The 23,265-nt window shown below is 49.5% G+C and overlaps 1 protein-coding gene across 1 annotated transcript in view; it reads right to left on the bottom strand.

Moving 5' to 3' along the window:
• The window catches only part of ACSS1 (acyl-CoA synthetase short chain family member 1), a 46,340-nt gene that overhangs the window by 15,606 nt on the left and 7,469 nt on the right, over positions 1-23,265 (bottom strand). Inside the window, exons 2-3 of the mRNA XM_053578539.1 lie at positions 20,122-20,218; positions 3,510-3,709 (exon numbers count right to left, since the gene is read on the bottom strand). Of these exons, the coding sequence (XP_053434514.1) occupies positions 3,510-3,709; positions 20,122-20,218 (297 nt within the window). The remainder of the gene's footprint in view (positions 1-3,509; positions 3,710-20,121; positions 20,219-23,265) is intronic.

Raw genomic sequence — 23,265 nt, 5'->3', positions numbered from 1 at the left:
GAGCCTCCCACAGGAAAGGGGTCATGTACCACCCACCACAACCACACTGGCAGAGACCAAATTGGCTGGACAGCCAGCGGCCATGCCCCAACCAGTCTCGTGAAGCCAGGGCCTTTCAGGGTGACTTGCAGGAGGGACCAGGAGGTAGTGAATTCACTACCAGGAGGGTAGTGAATTCTATCACACATTGAAAGAAAAATTAACATTACTCCTCCTCAAAATCTTCCAAAAAAATTAAAACATACTTCCAAATTGATTTCATGAAGCCAGCATTACCCTAACACTAAAGTCATATAAAGATACAAGAAAACTACAAACCAAAATCTCTTACAAACAATAATGCAAAAATCTGGGCGGCACCTGTGGCTCAAAGGGATAGGGAGCCGGCCCCATATGCCGGAGGTGGGAGGTTCAAACCCAGCCCTGGCCAACAACTGCAAAAAAAAATCCTCAACAAAATGCTAGCAAATTATACCCAGCAGCATAATAAGAGGATTATACAGTCTGAAAAAGTGGGATTTACCCCAGGAAAACAACATGCAAAAGTCCTTCAACATAATACACCACATTACTAGAATGAATGGGGGGAAAGTACCTCTCAGTTGACGCAGAAAAAGCATTTAACAAACTCTAACACCCTTTCATGATAAAAGCACTTAATAAACTAGCAACAGAAGGAAATTTAATCAGATAAAGGGCATCTATGAAAGCCCACAGCTAAATTCATACTCAATGATGAAAAAGACAAGGATGAGGAATGAGACAAGGATGCCCAGTTCCACCACTGCAATTCAACGTTGTTACAGAGGTTCTTCCAGGACAATTAGGCAAGAAAAAGAAATTGAAAGCATCTGAATTGGAAAGGAAGAAGCAAAACTATCTCTACTCACAGCTGACATGATCTAATGTGTACAAAATCTTAGGTAATCCACAAAAAAGCCTATTAAAGTTAATAAATCATCAAATTTGTAAGATCACCATGCAAAAACTAGTTGTATCTCTCCATACTAGCAATGAACAATCTTCAAAGGAAATGAAAACAATTCCATTTATAAAAGCTTCAAAAAGAATGAAATATTTAGGAATAAAGTTAAGGACATATACAATTTGTACACTGAAAACTAAAACACTGCTGAAAAATTTTTAAAATACCTAAATAAATGGAAAGATATCCCATGTTAGTGGATTAATACTAATATGGCAATACTGTCCAAACTTTCTAAAGATTCAATGCAATCAAAATCCCAGCTGCCTTTTTTTTTTTTTTTGCAGAAATGGAAAAGCCAATCCTAAAATTCATATGAAAATGCAAAGAACCCAGAAAAGGCAATCTTGAAAAAAAGGAACAAAGCTGTAAGATTCATACTTCCCCATTTCAAAACTTTCTATATAATGCTAGTGGTAAATAGTTTGGAACTGAGATAAGAGTTCACAGATAGACATTTAGATAAATGGAACAGAATAGAGAGCCCAGAAATAAGTCGTTACATATGTGGTCAAATTATTTTCCACAAAGAAGCTGAGACTATTTAGTGGGAGAACTGAAGCTGTCTTTTCAACAAATGGTGCTGGGACCACTGGATATCCACAGGACAAAGAATGAAACCAGACCCTTAGCTCACTCTATACACAAAAGTTAATCCAAAGCTTATGCTCTCAAAGGCTAAATATAATTTTAAAAAGCTAAAACTATAAAATCCTTAGAAGAAAAAAAATAGGAGCAAATCTTCACAACACTGGATTCACAATGTTTTCTCAAATAATACAGCAAAGCATAAGAAATGAAATAGCAGATAAATGGGACTTCATCAAAATTTAAAACTTTGTGCACCAAAGAATACTACAGAGAAAGTGAAAAGACAACACACAGAATAGGAGAAAATATTTCAAATCGTATATCAGATAAAGGTCTAATATTCAGAATATTAGCTATAAGGAAATCTTACAATTCACCAACAAAAAAGCAAACAACCAATTAAAAAATGAAGAAAGAGCTTAAGTACGCACCTTTCCAAAGAAAATACACAAATGGCCAAAAGACACATAAAAAGATGTTCAATAATATTAGTCACTAGGAAAATACAAATCAAAACTACAATGAGATACCACCTCATTCTCAATAAAATGACTATAACTTTTTTTTAAAAAAATGAAAACCAGTGTTGATGAGAACGCAGAGAAATTAGAATCTTCGTGCATTGCCAGTGGGAATGTAAAACGGTGTAACTCCTTTGAAAACAGTTTTGCAGTTCCTCGGTGAGTTAAAGATGGAATTGTCCTCCCCAAACTGAAAGTAGGTGTCCACGTAATAGCAGCTATATTTAGAGTAACCAAAAAGTGAAAAAACTCAAATGGCCACCAACTGATGAATGAGTAAATAAAACATTGTATATCCACACAGTGGAATATACAGCGTTATTCAGCTATGAAAAGAAACAAAGTCCTGACTTGTGCCACACACAGGAAGTGGAAATGTCTGTCAGTGGGTATAAGGCACCCAGCTGGGATGATGAAGAGGTTCCAGAATTAGATAGTGATGCTGGTTGCACAACAATGTGAATGTACTTAATGCCAATGGATTATACACTTTAAAATGGTTATACAAGTAACTTTAAAAGGGGAGAGGAATAATAGGAGTATTATTTCATACAATATTTAAGAAAACTAAGGCAAATTAAAGAACATATAACCTTTGCAAAGTGCTTAGAACAGCTCTCGGCATATAGTAGAAGTTACAGAGGTTAAGCCACAGGAAGAAAAAGAGAGGGGTGGCAGCCTCAACCCTTGGAAGTGGAGGGAGAAATCCTGAAAGGGAAGTGGAAAGGCTTTTTAGCCTTTCTTTCAGATGGTGCTCAGCAGGGGTGTGAGAACTGTTTACCACCCACAGGCAAGTCTCCTGTGGGACACAAGAACTCTCAGTGGTCTCCAGAACCTGACATGCCAGCTCAGGGAGACTCTCTGGGAGAGAGCAGGAAGCAGGACTCAGGCTGCACAGACATGGGGCCACCATGCAGCACGGAGGCAGTACTACAGACGCTGTCCAGAAGACACTGACCCACCTGCAGACAGAAATCATTAAAGATGTACCACATGCTCCCCTTGCCCAACTCCAGGCCAACCTCTTCATTCCTTACCACAGCAGGCTTCCAGCTGTTGACCTGTGAGACCTTCCAGTTCAGCCTCAACACACCCTGCACTTCTTCTCTCCAGCACTGCACCAGGCCAGCCTCCGTCAGGCTGTGATCCTGTGATCCCATTTGACCTGGACCTCTGTTGTCTCCACCTGGCACTCTCCCCTCCCTTTTTCACCTAAATCCAATGCCCTGGGATCTTAGCATCAGAACAAATGCTCTATCAGCCGTGTGCCTGTCCCTGGTAGCATGTGTCATTTGCCTGTGACTTTTAATGAATGACTACCTCCACTCTGAAGGTCTCCACCCTGATGGCCAGGCCCCCAGCAACAAGGACCAGGGGACTCCGGCTTCCTCCCTGTCCCACGCCCTGCTCACCATCATTGATCCTCCCAGCCAAGGACTCGGCACTGAAGCCAGCAAACACGACTGTGTGGACAGCTCCAATCCTAGCACAGGCCAGCATTGATGCCACAGCCAGTGGGGACACAGGCATGTAAATGGCCACACGGTCCCCTCGGCAGATACCATGCCTCTTCAGCGTGTTGGCCAGGCGGCATGTGGTCTCCAGCAGTTCCCTGCAGCACAGGGAAGAGAAGGCCATTAAGACTGCGGGGTGGAAGGAGGGCAGAATAGGTGGCAAAATGCAGCATAGTTTGGGGCAGAGCAGTTCTGCAAAATGCAAGTGCCATACACCTAGACAGGGAGGTAGCAGGCGCTTGACCTGCTGCAAGGAAAGCTCTTTTCCAGAAAGAAATGTCTTTAACATTCATAGGTTGGTATCGACACAGATTTACCGAGCACTCCTGAGGTGACAGGGCTATATCGCACCCACTTAGAGCAGGGTTTCCAAGAGACCACTAGTATCCGTAGAACAGATCGCTATATTCCGACACTTCTGGAAAGACTCGCCTCCGAAAAGCAAGATCTCAAAAGTAACACACTCGGCAGAAAGGGGAAGGGCCAGGGGTCGGAACCAACACAGGTTGAGGGCTCCAAGTAACGCTCGCTGAGCAGGGCCGCAGGGTCTGTGCAAAGCCATGGTGAGTCCGGAGGGAAGGTGACAGGCTGCACAGCCACCTCCCTGCAGCGCAGGCGGGTTTCTCCCTAAGCTGCGCTGACAGGCCGTAGAACAGACCCCAACTCTGCGAAGCCATGGTGAGTCGGGAAGGTGACAGGCTGCACAGCCACCTCCCTGCAGCCGAGGCAGCGCAGGAGGGTTTCCCCCTAATCTGCACTGACAGGATGGAGAGCAGCTGCCCTGGGCAGCGGCCACCTGCTCCTACACCCACACCCACACCACGTCCACGTGTGGGGCCGACCCTCAAACCCGTCAGGCTTATCGCGAGGTTCTTTCCGCCAATCAGAGTGCAGCATCTCTCTGGGCACTCTTATTGGCTTGGCATTGACACATGACCCAACTCCACCCAATCAGAGTTAGAGATACTCAACTCCAAGCCGGCAGTGAAAACCTGAGAGCTGCCCAGTCATCCAGTGGGGCAGGAAATGGAGAAAGCGGAAGTGATGCCCACAGTCTCTTCCGGGTTGTTCCTGCACCTCGTTCTGCAGCATCTGGTCTTAGCAATTGTAGTTACTATTTTCCCGTGTTGGTTGTACGTGGTTTGATCTTAATCATTTGCAATTTTAAAAACTGATACAGATGAGCATAATGAGAGAGGAAACCAAGGCCCCTTCTCTCTGGTTGGGAATGGCTACAGCCCGCGATGCCCTGCCCTCTGCCTGCCCCAGAAGTCCCAGGCGGGCCAACCATGCCCCTGCAGGCAGGCCGGAGATCAGACCCTCCTTTGCAAGGCCTCTTATGAATGTGTTTGCATAGTTCCCCTCCGTTCAAAGGGCAGTCAGGGAGAGAGTTCCCAAGAACCAAGCTCAACTAGAGGCCGCCCAGGAAACCACAGCAGAATGAAAATGAATGGTCCCCGCTCAGGCAGAGACCTCAAGGGGGCCTTTGTTTCTTCCCAAAGCCATTCTGCAGAGGAGACCAGATGAAAACCAAATCACAAGTTCAGTCTGCAGGTCACCCACCGGACCGAGATTCCTGCCCAGGCTGGCTCCCGCGTGCCTCTTCTGTGGGATTTCATCTTTTCTCAAAGCTTGCACAGGAGGGGACAAAGGCGCCATTCAGTGGTGCCACAGCTTCCCTGGTTGCTAAATTTATTATTAAAGAACACCATGTGATAGCCCCTATAACACCAAATTCTACAGAATCCAGGGCCATAACTGTCACAAACATTAATGAGAAGAGGGACACACCCGGGACTTTGCTGAATATTCAATAGGTATTTCCTATTAGACGAAAACTTCTAGAAATTTTTGTTGGAAATCATTTTCTAAAACGACAAAAGTCAGCTAACTCATTTCAGTTAATTCCTAAGGTGTCTGAAATCCCACTGTACTACCTGGGGGTAATTGGGGTTTGGCAATGGGCAAAGCAAGTGAAAGGGAAAGCGTCCTGAGCAAGCTCCTGGGGGGTGGGGGGGGAGGCATGTGTAAAGGTGTGCAGGGCTTTGAGCACCCCAGCTTGCTGGTGTGGTCACTGAGGGCAGCATGGAAGGGCAGCAGGGAGAACTTTCTGGACAAATTGGCTGTGGGGAGGAGAATTAGGGCAGAGGGAATGAGTGGATTTTCCCTACAGGAGGAGAAGCTACCCAGCCATTGGAGCTGGACAGCTGAACTGCAGCCTTGAGGGAGGGTCTACAGACCAGGCTGAGGTTGACCACAAGTTCCCTGGAGGACCAAAGATCCTCGAGAAGGGCCCAGGAGCTAGAGGAGGGTCAGGTGGGTTCCACATTCTTGCTGCTAAGTCCAGAGGGTAGGCTGCAGCTAAAGAAGTTCATTGAGGTAAATCTCAGAGCCAGATCCACTTCCTATTTACTTTACAAGGCCATAGACCAGGACATGAAAGGATCCTCCAAGGTCAGGCAGGGCAGCCTCCCTGAGGTTCTGTAATCTGGCTGCCACATTCCAGCCCACAGCAGTCCAGCCACTGCTTAAATATAACACCACCAGAGGTTACCTTGTGGGCTGCCTATTTGTCACTTCAATAGGGAAACGGTCTGCTTAAAATTGGACCAAGATTTGCAGCTCTTCAAATTCCACCCCTTAGTCCTAGCTCAGCCCTTTAAAGCTGCCCAGAATAAATCTAATTTGTCATTCAATGGAAGCTGTTCAAATTCCTGAATTCTCTCCCCACCCCCACCCTGTCCTCTTGGAAGACTTTCCCAGATTACTAAGTGTACCCCCACATTCCCATGGTGTTATAATGGAGGGAATAGCCTGAACAAAAAACCAGCAGAAATGTTTTCTGTCTTTTTAAAACCATCCCACTTTTTTGAGAACTAAAACCTGCATCCCTGCCTCAGGCCAGTGGTCAGGAAGGGCAGGAGAAATGTCTTTTTTTTCTTTGTGCTACAATAGTGATTTTCAACCACTGTGCAGTGAGATGATCTTAGGTGTGTCATGAAAATTTTTAATGATCATCAATTAAATTATTTTTGTTTTTATTTACTTATTTTTTGCTTTTTTTTTTTTTTTTTTTTGAGACAGAGTCTCAAGCTGTCACCCTGGGTAGAGTACCATGGTATCATAGCTCACACCGACCTCCAACTCTTGGGCTCAAGCAATCCTCTTGCCTCAGTTTTTCTATTTATGGTAGAGACAAGGTCTCACTTTTTGCTCAGGCTGGTCTCGAACCCATGAGCTCAAGTTATCCACCCATCTCAGCCTCCCAGAGTGCTAGGATTACAGGCGTGAGCCACCGTGCCTAGCCAATTAACTTCTTTTTTGAAAGAAGTTCAAACACAGTAAGTATATTCCTTTTCAACTCTTTTTTTTTTAATCAACATAATTTAAGTATGCCGCAGAAACTATAGGTTCAAGAGTACTGTGACATAAAAAAGCTTGAAAAACGCTGTGCTACAGGATGGAGGCCCAGGCCAGTGGAGGTCTGGGTGGGCCTCCCAGGTGGTCAGAGGTCACACCCGTGTCTTCTGAGGCAGAGGTAATGGAGCTAACTACGGCTTCACTTCTCTGTTTTTTGGATAGATGGCAAGATGATGATGGGAAGATGTGAAGTGATTAGAATCATTAACTATAGTTGAATAACAATAGCCTTGAACTGAGGACCATCTCTACAAAAGCTCTGTTTTTCTGCTTATGTTTCAGACTCTTCATCATCATTTGCCAGCAAAGTAATAAACTCTTCTTTCTTTCTCCTCAAGCCACTTAATCCTCTTCTGATGGAGCCTCAAGGGCAAGTGCTATACAGAATATGGGCTTCCAGACCCTTCACCTCAACTCTGTATTTAACCATGTAAATTAAGAATATATTAATTTTTAAATACCTGACACAGATGGCTCAAATTCAACATGTGGTCACTAACACACCCCCTCCCACCCACCTACTGCACCCCACCCCCATATAAGTAAGAGCTTTCTCCTTTACTAGGGTCTTGTAGTCATGGAAATTTTTTTTTAAAAAACAGACACTCCATTTATCCATATCCCAGTACCTACCCATGTTTCCAGGTAACCCACTATTTTTTAAAGTCAGATTTGTCATTTTATTTATTTATTTATTTATTTATTTATTTATTTTGAGACAGAGTCTCACTTTGATGCCATTGGTAGAGTGTTGTGGCGTCACAGCTCATAGCAACCTCAAACTCTTGGGGTCAACCAATCCTCTTGCTTCAGCCTCTCATGTAGCTGAGACTACAGGTGCCCACCATAACGCCTGGCTACTTTTAGAGACGGGATCTCACTCTTGCTCAGGCTGGTATGAAACTCCTGAGCTCAGCCTATATTTGTCATTTTAAACTCTCACGTTTCGTTGGCATTCCTCTCAAGAATCGGAAAATGTGATCAAGAAACCTGGGTCTTGAAATCATTGAAAACCAAATGTTCTAGTGATTCTGTCATTCCAGATACCCAGGAACTGCTCAAAAGCATACTTTTGGATGTTCATGACTTCTCAAAGATTTCCACAAAGCCAAATGCTGCTGTTCCTGTATCAAAAAGACACTGCACCTCCTCACTGGGAGAGCTCTGGCCACAGCTCAGGAGGCAGCTTCCTCACTGCCTGCACCTTACTAAGCTCCCCAAGGAGCTTTCCAATACAGGAACCTGAAGCTTTCTGACTCATTAAAATGATTTTAATGACTCATTAAAGTCCAAATAGAAATACAACACATCTTGCCCAGGTCCTGAGCAGGGTATGTGTATACCATGTCAAGTCTTGGGGCCAAGCTTTCAGTGTGGACATATGCAACTGATGTGCACAAAACCACAAATTTGGCCTTGTATGTCTGGTGCTTAATACCAGTAAAATGGTGCCTTAAGAGAAGGAAGCAGAGCTACTACACAACCTAACTGCAAGTATTTGTAAGCAACATGACCCCTGCCAGAACTCAGAGGATATAAATGCACCCTTTGCCCTCTAGCCTCAGAATTTGAGATTAGTCCAGGAGAGGAAACAGCTGGAAAAAGTTCAGCAATGAGAGGAAGAAATATATCACTATTTATTTATCCATCTACCAATCAAAGCTGCTTTTTCATGGTTAATAATTGAAAATATTGGGCAGCACCTGTGACTCAGTGAGAAGGGCACGGCCCCACATACGAAGGTAGTGGGTTCGAACCTGGCCCCAACCAAACTGAAAAAAGAAAAGAAAAAATAAAATATCCTTCCTAGATATTTCCTGACAAGAGCCCAAGGATGTAAGATAAATTTTCAGTGTGTATTATTGTGTTTAGGAAATAAACAAGTCGGGAACGCATGATTTCCTCACATCTTACGATTACTCTGGCTCTGGTGTTCGTGAAGTACACACTAGTGACAGAATTACCTTCCCTGATGTCCATCTGTCCCCTGAGAGCACAGAGCAGGGATTTGGGTTTTGTTTATTGCCTTCTTCCCAGCATCTAAACTAAGCCCACCTCATAGAAGGTACTCAAATATATGTTGAGCAAATGGACACAGCAGGTAAGTGTGAAACAAGAAGCCAGCAGGCTCAGGGCAGCTAGAAAGAAGCCCCTGCTCTCCCACCCTGTGACACCTTGCACCTTCCTGCCCCTGGAGGGGGTGAGGCTGCTGCCATGTCAGCATCACACTGGCATGAAAACGTTCTGCTGAGAAGCAGGTGGAAGGACCACCTCTCTGACAGACCAGATCATGGATACTTTTCATTTTCTTTGCCAGTAAGGGAAATAAACCCAGGTAATTGTGTCACTAGGCACAAAGCTCCAAGCCTGTGCGTGTGTGATGGGGAGGTCATCGTGTGTGAAAGGGCGCTGCTATCCTGTCTCTAGAATTTTCTGTTTTCTTCAAGGTAGAAGTGGGGACAGAAGCAAGAATCAGCTTTAGGCAGGACACGTGGCAGGCAGACCCTGCTGACAGGAAGGTCATCCACAGTGCGCCCATGGAACCTGCCCTCCTGGCAGGCTCCTCTGACCACCGCATTACTATCACCATGAAATCTGATTTAACAGTGATGAAATTGGCTTGCTCTGTTACCGACTACACTGAGGGAAGCGGAGGCGATCAGCCGGATAGGCTCGTAAACCAAGTATGAAATTCCTCAACACCATTACTGGATTTTATGGTTGTGACTCAAAAAGAAGCTGTGGTGGAACACAAAGCAGGAGCCCAACTTACACTTGAAAGCTCCCAAAGCTGCTCGTTGCCAAGGCAGGCCCAGGCACAGAACTGTTCCCAGGGAGCAAGTGGCCAGTGGTGATTCCAGGCCAACCGGTAAACTTTGGGTCACTAGAGCTGTGTGTTTTCTAAATTCCTTAGCAAAAATAAATAAATATTCCTTGAGGTTTTGCTAGACTCCATTGAAAGTACTGAACTGGAGGAGAATCTCACTGGAGGCCACACAAAGACTGATCAGAGAAATGGTCCCACCTCTGGGACCCCACTACCAAGGTGCTTGTGGAGACCAAATGGGAACTTCCAGAAATCTCTGAAGGCAATTCATAAACAGCAGTCGTAATGCCAACAAAAAATGACAGGATAAGAAATGGGAAAAAGGGAGTTCAGGACACTGACAGTTCCTTAAGAGAGGAGGCTCCTCAAGTGCCTCTTCTCAGGAGCAAGAACTCAAAATGCCGATTTGCCTCGTGTAAGCCTCAGTGTCTGTGTCCCCGGCTCAGGGTGAATGCACCTCGCAGGTGTGTGTGGGTGCCGGCTTAAGGCCCCGACCTGGACCTCCCTGCCCTGTGCCCTCGCAGGAGATGCTGAGGACAGAAGTGGACCTGTGGAGGATGGCAGATGCCCCCGCCGTTGGGTGCTGCTGGCCTGGAGGCTCTGAGCACTCATCTCTGAGAGGCCAGAGGCAGGCCCATCACCCACTGTGTCATCCTGCTGTCTCCACCAGCCACCCCCTTCCCACCTCCTACCTCCTCAGCACCAAGGGGGCTGGTTCTCCCCAGCCCCTCTTCCTACCTGCCTGCTCCCTAGCCCCACCTCACAGTTCCTTCCCTTGGAATGACAGCTATGGACCCAGTTCTCCTCACATAAGAACACATTTCACTGTCATAACAGCCCCTGGGCTCTGAGTTCTCATGCCCTTCTTCCCTCTCCTCGGGACACTGAGGCAGAGAAGTTAAGCTGCTCTCAAGGTTGTTCAACTGCACAGGCAGGACAGAGTGCAGACCCAGGCCTGGCTCTGAACCGGTTTCTCAGCATGTCAGGATAGCTCATTTCCTACTGTAACGATTCCCAAACTTCATAATTTTGCCATCTGCCAACACTACCGCTATTTGTATAACATTTACCTAGGGTCAGTTTACTTTTTTAATATAAATTTATTTTAAGAATGAGCCAAAGGCTCTGAAACTGATGCTGACTGTGTTCTAAAGGGAAATCAGCAATACCAGTGAGAGAAGCACTGTGGGGGGCTAAACGGTGCCCGAGGACACGGGATGGGGGGGGCAGCACTTTCCCTCCTTGATTCAGTGTTTGGCTCCAACAGTCAGGACCACCTGGACCAGGCATGTCCAGCTTCAATCCCATTGCCTGGGTATTTCCCTTCTCTGATGCAGTCAGCCCCAAAAGAAACCCTCATGGGGTGGGAATGACAGGACAGATTCAGGATAAGCTCTATCCTCATTGCTGACTGATACCTGCTCTGCCTCTGGAAAGACAGGACCCAGCTCACAGCCCAGCAGAACAAGGCGCAATGCTTGGGTAGTGGGAGGCTCCCGCAGGCTGAAAGGCCAGACAAGGGCACCCTGGGGGCACCAGTCCTGGAAGCCAGCCCTAAAAACAGCTGGCAACCTGGCAGAACATTTACCACTGGCTGGACACACTTGTTTACCTCCCAGGGAAAGCTGCAGAAGTGAGTTCTTTCCCTGGTGGAATTTGGAAAGGGATGTGGGTTTTAACCTTCTAAGAGCGTTCACTTTTCCCTGCGGTTAAAAAAAGAACAAAAGTCACAGGATGTTTTTTGGTTCTGCTCCAGGCTTACTGTCTCATGTGCCGTGGGTCTGGCCTCCAGGTTGCTCTACACAGGTTCACTTGGCTGTGACAAAACACCACTACTCAGGGCTGCCAACTTTCCACAGAAAGTTCCAGATCCTAGGTGCAAGTGGGGGATCATCCTGTTTCTCTTGCTTTCCTGTGAATCTACAGAACATTCCAAATTAACACCGGGAGGAAAGTAAGTCCTGGAGGATAGGTTTGCTCCACACAGAGTCACAGGGGTGGGCAAGGTGCTTGGCACAGCTGTCCAGGCCCAAGGGGCGCCACTGGTCTTGGCAGCAGCCTGGAAAAGCACAAAATTCTGGCAACAATCTGGAAGCTCCTGTAACCCAGTGTTGTGCCGGCAAATGTTTAACAACCAGTTTTGTTAGGATAAAGCCCTGATAAACATCACTCCCGTGTACCCTGCTGCAGCTGGGGCCACGTCTCCCCAGTGATTCACAGCACTTGCCAGTGATCTTGATGTAAATATTTCCACTGTGGCTGATTTCAGCCTGCCACTATGACTCGCTGGACAAAGCAGTAGAAAGACATGTGCACAGTTACTCCTGGACACAGCCCTAGGGGGTGCACCCCGCCACTGCACGGTACTCCCAGGGCAGCCTGCTCCTCCCTCCTCACAGCCACACCCCAAAACTGCCTGTGATCCCACTTGAGGCTTCCTTTAAAGTTCACTGAAACTGATTTTTCCCTTCATAAAAACAATAATTGTTGATAATTTATTTCATTTCTTTTAATTCATAATTTCATTTCACAATAAATAATTCTTTTTTTTATTTTTTGAGGCAGAATCTCACTATGTCACCCTGGGTAGAATGCCATGGCTTCACAGCTCACAGCAACCTCAGACTCTTGGGCTTAAGTGATTCTCTTGCCTCAGCCTCCCAAGTAGCTGGGACTACAGGTGCCTGCCACAACACCAGGCTATTTTTTTTTTTTAATTGTAGTTGTCATTGTTGTTTAGCAGGCCCAGGCTGAGCTCAAACCTGCCAGCCTCAGTGTATGTGGCTGGCGCCGTAAGCACTGAGCTACAGGTGCTGAGCCCACGATAAATAATTCTAATATAAATGTAAATAGTCACTTTGTATGGAAGGAAGGAACAAGCACATGCCTGGTGTCACCTCCACTTCCAGGCCACAGCACCTCTGAGCCTGATGCTGAGACAATGCTGAAGGTCATTGCCAGCTCAGGGACTGGGCATCCACAGGCTGCAGTGCACTCCTGGGCACCAGGTAAAGGGCAGAGAGCACACTCACATACTGTCTCCAGGTGGCCTTTGTCCCCAGGGCCACTGTGCATGCTCCCACAGCTTATGTCTGCTGGAAGGCTCTAGCTCAAGGACGCTGCATTCACACCAGACTATCTACCTCTCCACCAGCAAGGGGCTGAGGGTCCTCCCAGAGGCTGCATCCCTCCTCCCAGGGCTCCATAAGTTCCCTGCCTAAGAACCACTTCTGCCTAAGAGCAGCTGTGACTTCCCCCTCCTGTAGCTAAGTCTCAACAGACACACTTCTGTGGGGCGCACAGCCGTCCGGCAGCTGAGTCTCGACAGACACGTGGCTACATGGCACATGGCCATCCTGCAGCTGAGTCTGAACAGACACGTCTCTGAGGGGCACACAGCCACATTACCAGGGATGCGTTTTCAAATACAGGTTCCCAGGCCCACCCAAAGATCCTGACTCAGCAGAGCCAAGCAGGGCCAAGACAATGGACCATTAGAGACCCTCCCTAGGGACTCCATGGCTGTGGCTGGAAGTCACTGCCTCAAATTCCAGCCAGAGACACACTGCCAGTGCCGCCTGCCGATTTCTCTGGCCTATTTGAAGATGAGACCGCAGGGCATCCTGAAGGCGTGTACATCTGGTAGGCCCACAGGACCTCTTCTACACTCCATGTACTCGTTGCCTGTGACCTTGGTCAGGGCTTTTGTCCTCCAAAGCCTTCCTCCACGCAGAACCAGCAGGGATAATAGGACCGTGTCAGCCCTAACAGGGGACAAAGGAACCCACAGTATCTGCTAATGGCCCAGAAACCTCACTCCAGGCTTCTCAGAGGAAATTGGCTAAATTGTTGATGGGAAATTCTCAAACTGCTCACCCATCCTGATTCCCTATTGTTACTGCACTCAAATGAGGTCAAGATAGCCGCAGGGGATCAGGAGAAGAATGAAGGGGGGCTATTCTGAGGAGCAGATAGCACTACCCTGTCACCCCCATCTTGGCCCTAGTGACTTCACAGCCTCCTGCAGCTGACTCGCAACCCACCATAGGGTCCTGGAGCCCCCTGGCACTGACCAGCCCCCTTCCCAGCTGACACAGAGCCTAATGAGTGTTCACTTGTCCTCTGGGGCCTCCTGGCATCTGGGAGACATGGTCCTGGCCAGCGACAGGGAACACAGTGCATGCTGTGCAGAGCTGGGGTGATGTTTATGAGGTGTGTGGAAGTGGGAGGTCCAGGCAGCAGGGTCCCATTCACACCTGGCAACACCAAAAGTCAGATTCCTCACACACCCCCTAAGCCAAAGCTGAGCCCAAGTTCCCATCCCAGCCATTCCAGCTATGTGAACTCCCCAGTTCCCGAAGCTTTCTGGGCATCACAGTCCTGGACTTTAAAACCCAGAGCAACCAAGAACATGAATTTACATCATTTGCCCTGACAGGGTGAGGGTGGCAAGGCAGGAGATCAAACAGAGAGGTGAGACCACATGACTTCAGGAGGACGGAGGGCTGGCACAGGAACCCCCACCCAGCCTTCCATGCTGGCCAGTTACAGGGAACCAGTTCTTGTCCATCCTCACCCACTGCCCCTCCCCAGAGCTACACTGGCCATCTACCCCAGGGCATGTGCTGAACACTGAGTCTAACCCACGGTGACATCTTCACTCTGTGTCTGCCTAGTGTGGGGGAAGGAGGTGGAGGCAGATGGCACAGGAACAAGATGAGATCCCTAACAGGAGTGGCAGGGACAAGACAGGCCAAACCTCATTTCTGGGCAGGCAAGAAGCTTCTGTCCACTGGCCTCTGTGCTGGCCGAGTTGTCCTGATAGGAACTGGACACTACTAGGGCCATGGGATGCCACAGCCGAGCACATAGCAAAGCTGCCAGGCTTGACTGGTGTCTAAAGCCTGCAGAAACGGGAAAGAGACACACAAAGCCCTGTCAGCTCCAAGCAGCAGCCAGCACCAGAGGTGAACCAGAGGCATGTTCCCCGCCCCGCTTACCTCTTCCCTCAGCCAGCTGCTCCTCACTCCCCAGTGGCCCCTGTATGGCAGAAGGGGGTTCACAAAGCAGGGATCCAGCTCTAGGAGAAGCGTCTGCTTACATGTGTGCTCCTGGAATTAAACCTCTGCCACACTTTGCCCCAGAGAATTTTCAAAAAAGTCCCCATCAGAGAGATCTCCATGTACATAAAGATAAACTCTCAGTGTGGGAAGATATGGCCATTCCATAATGAAATTCCAAAACCCTTAGCTTGTCCCAAAGGAGCATACTCGGTCATATATAGGAAGCCTTAAAACATTTCCCAGCATCAACATCTAGAACCAAAGTCTTAAGGAAAGGTAGATTCTGGTTTAAAACCAGCATGTTCCACATAAATCAGGGTTTCTACCCAATTCTGGCTCCTGGACGTCGAGTTCAGCCCAAGTATTGCAGCAGGAGTGACTCTGAGGGTTGCCCAGGGCACCCTCTCGGTGGGAAGCAGGGCCTCTTCACCCCTTGTTCTCGGGGATCAGGTGCCTGTTTCCCCCAGGACCCACCTACCAGCCTCCTGTCAGCCAGTGATCCTCCCCTTGAATGCGCTAGTATTTTAACATGAGTTTGCCCACTAAGACATTAATCTAGGGGAACAGAAGAGTACAGTGCAAGGATCAGGCTCTTGGAATATGGAGTGGGGGTGCATTTTAGCCATCAGGGTTGTTCCCCCAAGGTTACACCCTGCTCAGTGTCATCACCCTAGAAACGCCGCCCACCCTCCTGGCCCCAGAGCTGGGCTGCCAGCATCCTGCCCTCTTCCTGTCTGAGATGCTCTGCTGACCTTCTACCGGCTCCAGCCTACAGCTGAAGTGGACCCTCATCCTCCCAGACGCTATCCTGGGCTCCACCCTGCTGTCCCTCTCAACACCCAGCAGCCAGGGGAGGGAAGTGTGATGAGCAACTGCAGGTCAGAGCTGTGCAGCAATTTCCTCCAGGTCCACATCCAAGGGACAGACCAGCAGGCCACCCACCTCCACCATATCTGTGGCACGGCAACAAGACACCTGTCCCTCTGCCTTGCAAAGCTCAACCTTCCCAAACTTCCTCCAACCCAGTGTCTGTGGTGGGACTTCCTGCTTCCTGTTGTCCCCCAGGGAATGGCCATTTCTGTGACCTTCAGAGATGCCATGTGTGAAGACAACAGGCTTAGTAAGGCCCAGTTCCCAGCCCAGGGCACCCATCTGGGGAGAAAACCTCCTCCCAGGCCCTGGCAGTCACCAAAGGGCTCTGACACAGGCAGGGTGAGGGGACATCTGATGTCCCTTCTTGTCCTCAGGATACTCAGGACAGGAGCTTCTCACTGTGTACTACCCCACCCAATAAAAAAGGTCAGCATGAAACAGCCATGAAGATCACCTCCTCCAGGAGCAGGTCCACAGTAGAGACGACACTCAGCTCCTCCCACGGCCATGTGAGGCCTGTCCTTGCTCCTGCCTCATCCCACGCTCGGGGGCCCAGCTCTGTTGCCACCACGTTGCACACAGCCCACCAGTGTTGGAGTAGTGCTGGGGTCAGCTCACCCTCCTTTACGGGTAAGGATGCTGGAGTCCAGATGGAAGGGCCTGAGGCTGAGGCCACAGGGCTGGCCAGAGCTGAAAGGCAGTCTTCTAGCTTAATTAAAATGCTCTCATAAAAGGAAGGCTTATATACTGCTGGTGGGACTGCAGATTAGTACAACCTCTATGGAAACCAGCATGGGAGACTCCTCCCAGAACTAACAGCAGACCTACCATCCAACACAGCAGTCCCACTACTGGGTATCTACCCAAAGGAACAGAACTCATTTTATCAAAAAGACATCTGCACTCAAATGTTCATCGCAGCACAATTCACAATTGCAAAGATGCACTCAAGTGCCCACAGTTCACAAGTGGATTGACACATGTGGAACAAGAATACTGTGGAATTCGACTCAGACATGAGAAGGATGAATTAATGTCTTTTGCAACAATTTATTATAACCTGGGACCATTATCCTAAGTGAAGTATCTAAAAAATGGAAAAACAAACACGGCATGTGCTCGTTCTTAAATTGGACCTAACCAATGAGCTCACACGTGCACACAGGGAGGTAAAACTCAGTGGAACTCAAGCAGAAGAGGGGGGTAGAAGGGAGGGCAAAACCTACCTAACAGGTACAGTGAACACCATCTGGGTGATGACAGCACTTACAGCCCTGACTCAAGCACAACGAAATTGATACACGTGACCAAACATTTGCACCACCATGGTATTTTGAGATAAATAAATACAAAGATATTGTCCTGTGGGCTCAGCTTGAGTTCCTACCCTCACAGAGAGCCTTAGACTAGAATTGTACCTGGGATCCAAGGCCGAGGCAAACACCTTCAGCCCAACACCCACAGCCGGCTCTCTCCTCTCTTTTGGGTCTCACCCCTAGGCTGAGAAGATGTGGGACCAGCCCTGGGTCTGTGCTCAGCCTAGAAATCTGAAGGCTCATGGATCTTCCCATAGCTCGTCACTGCCTTCCTGAAAGACAGGAGTTTGTTTCTCTACATGCCCACCCCCAGGGTCTCCAGAATCAGCCCCCTTGAACTAAGATGCGAAAGACGGGTCTTCTAAAGTAGGCAGCTGCTGGGGAAGAACGGGTGGGCAGTCGGAGGGAGCTGCTGCCAGAGTGCTGTCTGGCCACACAGCCTCTGGGGCCCCAGATTACCTGCACCACCACCCCTCAGCCTCCACCAGCCCCTGTCCTGCCCAGGGTGTGCCCATCAGGGGGCAGAGGAAGGCTGGCGATGGTGCTGGGCCCCTGGCGTCGGGTCACAACTGCCCTCTTCTGAGAGATGGGCTCTGACATCACCGCCTGAGACCCTGCCAGGCTTTCCTCCCCTTCTCTTCCCCTTCCAGTGGAAGTGAGCAGAGAGAGCTGCACTCACAAGGGAGGAAGCTGGACTAAACCACAGCCAGAGGGGTCCTCTTCCTCCCAGGGTCCCCTCAGTTATGGCAACTGAGTGCCCTGGAGCCTAGCAAGTACTCAGTGAACAGCAGACACGAGCACATTCACCGTACCCCTCCCGTCCTTGTGTCCACACTCTAGAGTCATTTCAGTTACAGTAACCACCCCTGCACAGCTGGGAAGATCAGCCCATGGGACGTCCCATGGCTTCACAAGGTCACTGGCCAGCAGGAGGATGGCACTGAACCAGAACGTGCCTCTTTCTGTGGCCCTGCGCCCACTAGCACCTGAGGAAGTGCAGGCTGCAGACACACTGCGTACAGGGCAAAGGCAACCTGTGCCTTCCCAGGGTGTGGCTGCCTGTGCCAGAGGGCGCATGAGGCCGAGAGTCAGAAGTTCCTGTCTCCAGGTCACCAGAGACTGCCCCAGGAGCTTGTGGACACACAGACTTCTCTGCCACAGGCAAGCATCCTGGTGCCCAGGAGACTGCGTTAACTCCAGCACCCGAATCTTTGCCAGTCTGTGGGATTTCTTTAAAGGGCCCAGACAATGAGTCTGGACTTTGGTCTTCCAGTTGACAAGGGCCTCTGACTGGAGGCATTGGGGCAGAGCACTCTGCTCAGTGGCAGAGTGTGAGTCTGCTGGTAGGACAGCCAGCACCAGTGTCTGGAGGGTGGCTGACATGAGAAGAAGAAAATTTTATGTCAAAAGTCTAAAACGACCAGGAAAATAATTAACCTCCTCAAATACTAGGTGCAATTACAGATGACCTGTGTGTATACTTTTCACTCAAACAGTAAATAGAGAGAGTCATCTGGTACCAAGCCTAGCTAAGGTGTGCAAAACCATTTAGGACTAAGTCTTCTTGTTTTGATTTTTCATTTTTTCTTTCTGAGACTGAGTCTCACTCTGTTGCCCTGCGCATCATAGTTCACAGCAACCTCAAACTCCTGGGTTCAAGTGATGCTCCTGCCTCAGACCCCCGAGTAGCTGAGACTACAGGTGCCCACCATAACACGTGGCTAGTTTTTCTATTTTTAGTAGCGATGGGGGTCTTCCTCTTGCTCAGGCTGAAGTCTGTTTATTTTGAAAGAAAGAGAATAATAAACACTTTGCCTATACTTACAAATTTTTCTCTAGCCCAGGGCTTCTTCGGTGCTATGGAGCAGAAGCCGCTCTTGGCTTCCACAGACTGGCTGGGGGCCCAAGAACTCCCGTGTGGCTCACATATAACCACACACCCTGGCCAGCTGGGCCCACTCACACACTGCCTGAGGCTGCTTCACACTAATGCAGTATGCACACACCCTGGCATCCAGCCTGGGGGCCACCACACCCAGCCCGCCATCCCAGAGGCACCTGAGTCAGTGATGGAAGGAAATCAGCCCTCAGGAGTGCCCTTAGGCTGGACCCACTAGAGGCTGGTCCAGATAGCTCCTTAATACTCCCAAACCTCCACATGGGTTTTCATCTTTTACTGAAGACCTGCCCCCAGAAATAACCACCAGTGCCTTTCCAGAAGGTCCATCCATGCACAGATGGAGGTGGGACAGCGAAAGTAAGCATGCAGCCAAACCGGCTTGTTAATTCAAGTAGCCACTTCAGGACCTGACTGGCCAGGGGTAGATGTGATAACAGCAGACACACAGCTTGGGGACACAGTGGGCCTGAGATAGCATCACAAGCAAAGGGGGCTTTAATGGAGAACCAAAATCTTGGTGAGCTCAAAAGCCCCCAAGCAAGGCAGTCCCCTGAAAGGAGGCAGCTTTAGCAAGGCCTGGCTAAGCCCCCAAAAGCACGTGCAATGTCCAGAAGGGTGCATGGCACATGGGTCAAAGAATCAAAGAATAAAAAATCAGCTTTTAATGCAAACTCTTCAAAGATCATTCTGTTTATTGCCCCACTCTCATAAGGGCACACAGTCAGGCTGAAGGCCTGGGCTGGCTGGTGTCACTCCAGCATATATTTTATTCAGCTTACGTTTGAATTTACTTTTACTTTTCCTGGGATAAGAGAATGTTTCCAAAGCTAAAGCATGCACCCTGAGACTCAGACAACTCCCTCCCCCAGAGCCAGACAAGAGGAGCCCACAAGACTGGACCAAACGCCTTCTCTGCACCGTGGACACTCATCACGTCTGCTTCTAGAGACTCAGTTGCCTCCATGGGAATCTGAAGACATGAAGTGCTGCCAAGTGCACAAGAAGGCAGGCCTCTCCCAGCTGGATCACTCTGATCTGTTCCCCGGCCCTGGGTCAGGGTCAGGAGGCCCAGGTAACCTGCTGGCCTGAGACCCCCGGGGACACAACGTACCTGTAGGTGATCCTCACTTCGGTTCCAGGTTCGTCTCGCTCCCAGATCAAAGCCACATTCTCAGGGGCCTTCTGGACATGCTGATCCAAGCAGTTGACTGTACAAAAACAGGTTTTACAGACGTTACAGTAGGTGCTTTCAGAGTGAGAATCCACGCAGGAGGTGGAGAGTTCTAGTTTGCTGAAGAGGTTGAGCTGTGCCTGCGGAGAGGGCACTGCCCTGCTCCATGGAGAGGTCTCTCCCTCATTGCAAAGAGAAGGGTGCTTGTCAGAGGTGTGAAAACAAAGATGGTCACCAGGCAATCATGGTCCCAAAGGTGCAAGGTGCTCTCCCACCAGTATTCTGAAGTGGTCACTTCACAGCAGTCATCCTATCCTGTCTGCCTGCTGGCCTCTCCTGGGCCACCTCCAGCCACCACCACCCCAGCATGTCCTGGGCTTTCAAAGATCCCTGGGAGGTTCGGACATATCGCCAGGACAGGCATCACAGCATGCTGCTGCAAAGAGCACTTGGTACCAACAGGACCTCACAGGCCAGTTCATGGCTGGTGCAGCCAGCTCCTGGGTGCACCTGCCCCCATGGTAGGGGTGCAGACGGGTTGAGGGGCAACTCCCCTTTCATGTTTTCACTGGCACCCTCAATACCACCCTCTGCTCCAAGGAGGGATCCAACAATAGGGAAATGCTATCCTGGTTTTCCAGAATGCTCTGCTCCCCTCCCATTCCGCTACCCAAGCTCAGACCACATGACTTCCCTGCAGAAACAGAAGGTCAGTTCTCCTATTTACTGTAAACCTGAGGATTAGTGGGGTTGAGTTCGTTGGCACCTGCTCAATACTCACTGATTTCAAAGACCAGCCTAACTCCAGCCAGCACTGCAGAGCCCCTCTGCACCCTCACAATCAGGCACCGAAGACTGACTCTCCAGAGGGCCCCAAGTGTGTGCAGAAAATGATTCCTGTGAATATCTCTGGGGGCAGCAGCCACCTGCCCCCCTGCCTCTCAGGGTCACGCATGTGCACACGTGCACGTGTGTTAACCCCACAGAAAGCCCAGTCCCTCACCAGGGTCTCCAGTGTCATTTGCAGCTCCGATGGCACCCAAGCTCTCCTGGGCACATTTCTGAGCAAGGCCCTCTGCTGAGTGCAAAGGGACATGCAGGGACAGATACTTGACCCCACTGTGGGTGCGGGACACACATACAATCACGAGAAACACAAGGAAATGACCAAGACACAGTCAGACTGTGGCAGGCAGCGTCCCCAGACAGGACAACAGAGCGGAGGCTGAAGCACCAATGACCACAGGCAGCTCCATGAGGACACTGTCCCTGTGGGCCAAAGGGAGGGACCACTAGGGTCTCCTCTTACCCACTGTAAAAGAGGCCAGAGAGGTTAAGCAGGCTGCCCAAGGACGCACAGTGGCAGAGCAGGACCCAGCATGGGCAGGTCCGCTCCGGAGTCTTATGCTGACACACTGCCCTCCACGGTCAGCCTGTAACAGTCCAGCCAGGCAGTGAAGACTGCTCCAAGCAACAGGTGGGAGAAGGGTGAGGCCCGCTGGCAAGGCCAGGCTGATTCAGGCAGGTGAGAAGAACAAGGGGCCTGCAAAGGAGACAGAGAAGCCGCAAGCCTGCCAGGGGGGAAATCAGTACGCTGCCATGCCAGTGCCAGCAGCCTGGCCTGCAGGACGAGTCTGCCTGCAGAGGTGTGAGTCTCTGGCTGGTGTGCGTATGTGCAAGCACACCAATCCAGTCCAATATTTTAAATCAAGAATATTAAAACCACAGGTTTCTAGCTTCTGAACAATCAGCAGAGTAACCACCCCCCATACCCACGGGCCTTCCAAGTCCCCTGACATCCCCCAAAACCCCCATGTCCCCCTACACCCCCACACCCCCACTGTTGGCCTGTGCCCTGCAGTGACTGTGGGCAGGTGATGACAAGCTTGGGAAGACCCAACCGGCCAAGGACTGACACTGCAGAGAGATGGCGGTGGAGGAACGGGCCGAGTAAGAGGAGACGCAGGCTTGTGCACACTTGCCCACTTGAGCCCCAGGGCCGCTCCAGCCATCATCTGTGGGCAGGCACAAACTAAAATAAAATCTTTTTTTTTTTGCAATTTTTGGACGGAGCAGGGCCTGAACCAGCCACCTCCGACATATGGGCTGGCGCCCCACTCCGTTGAGCCACAGGCACGGGCTCCCCAGCAGCAGCTGGTTGAATGGACCCCCTCTTGGCTAAGGGGGGTCCCTAAAAATGAGTTTCTGGTCAGACATGCCTCTTTTTTTTTTTTTCAGACATGCCTCTTGATGAAAAAGGTCAGACATGCCTCTTGATGCCCCCTCCCTTGTTGGAGACATCCACTGTGACTCATTAACAGACCTAAGGCTATATAAGAGGCACCTGCAGGTCCACAACACACTCTACAAACCACCTGCATCTGCGTGTATGGCCTAGTCTCTAATTAACAGCCCCTTATCTTTCTGCTCATTCCTGTTTTGTTTGTTTGTTTTGTTTCTTTGTTTCTTTGTTCATTTGTTTTTGAGACAGAGCCTAAAGCTGTCGCCCTGGGTAGAGTCCCATGGAGTCACAGCTCATAGCAACCTCAACTCCTGAGCCCAAGAGATTCTCCTGCCTCATCCTTCCAAGCATCTGGGACAACGCCCGGCTATTTTTTGCTGTTGTTGTTGCGGTTGTCATTGTTGTTTTAGCTGGTCCAGGCTGGGTTCAAACCCACCAGCCTCCGTGCATGTGGCTGGTGCGCCCACTCCTGGTCTTTAGACAAAGCCTAACTCTTTCAGCTCCTTGTCAACTAAAAAATCTTTAAACCCACCTGTAAAACCCCCCCCCACTGAACCCCCACCTCAAGATGTCCTGCCTTTTCAGGCCAAACCAATACACACCTTCCACGTATTGATTTATGACTCTGTATGTGATTCCTGTCTCCCTGAAATGCCCTACACAAGGCTTCTTGGGTGTGGCTCTGGGTCATGGTCCTCAAAGTCTGCACAGAACAAACCTCTTCAAATTAATCTTCAGTTCAGCCTCTTTTCTGTTTACACGGGTCACAGGTACAAATCCTCAGCCCCACCCAGACCTGCTGAGTTACAATCTGCCTCCTGGGCCGCCCCCAGGAGACGCGC

This window comes from Nycticebus coucang, chromosome 24 (assembly GCF_027406575.1).
Source record: "Nycticebus coucang isolate mNycCou1 chromosome 24, mNycCou1.pri, whole genome shotgun sequence".
Lineage (NCBI taxonomy): Eukaryota > Metazoa > Chordata > Mammalia > Primates > Lorisidae > Nycticebus > Nycticebus coucang.
Note: the sequence above shows the minus strand (reverse complement) of the source record. Positions and strands in the feature narration are given on the sequence as shown.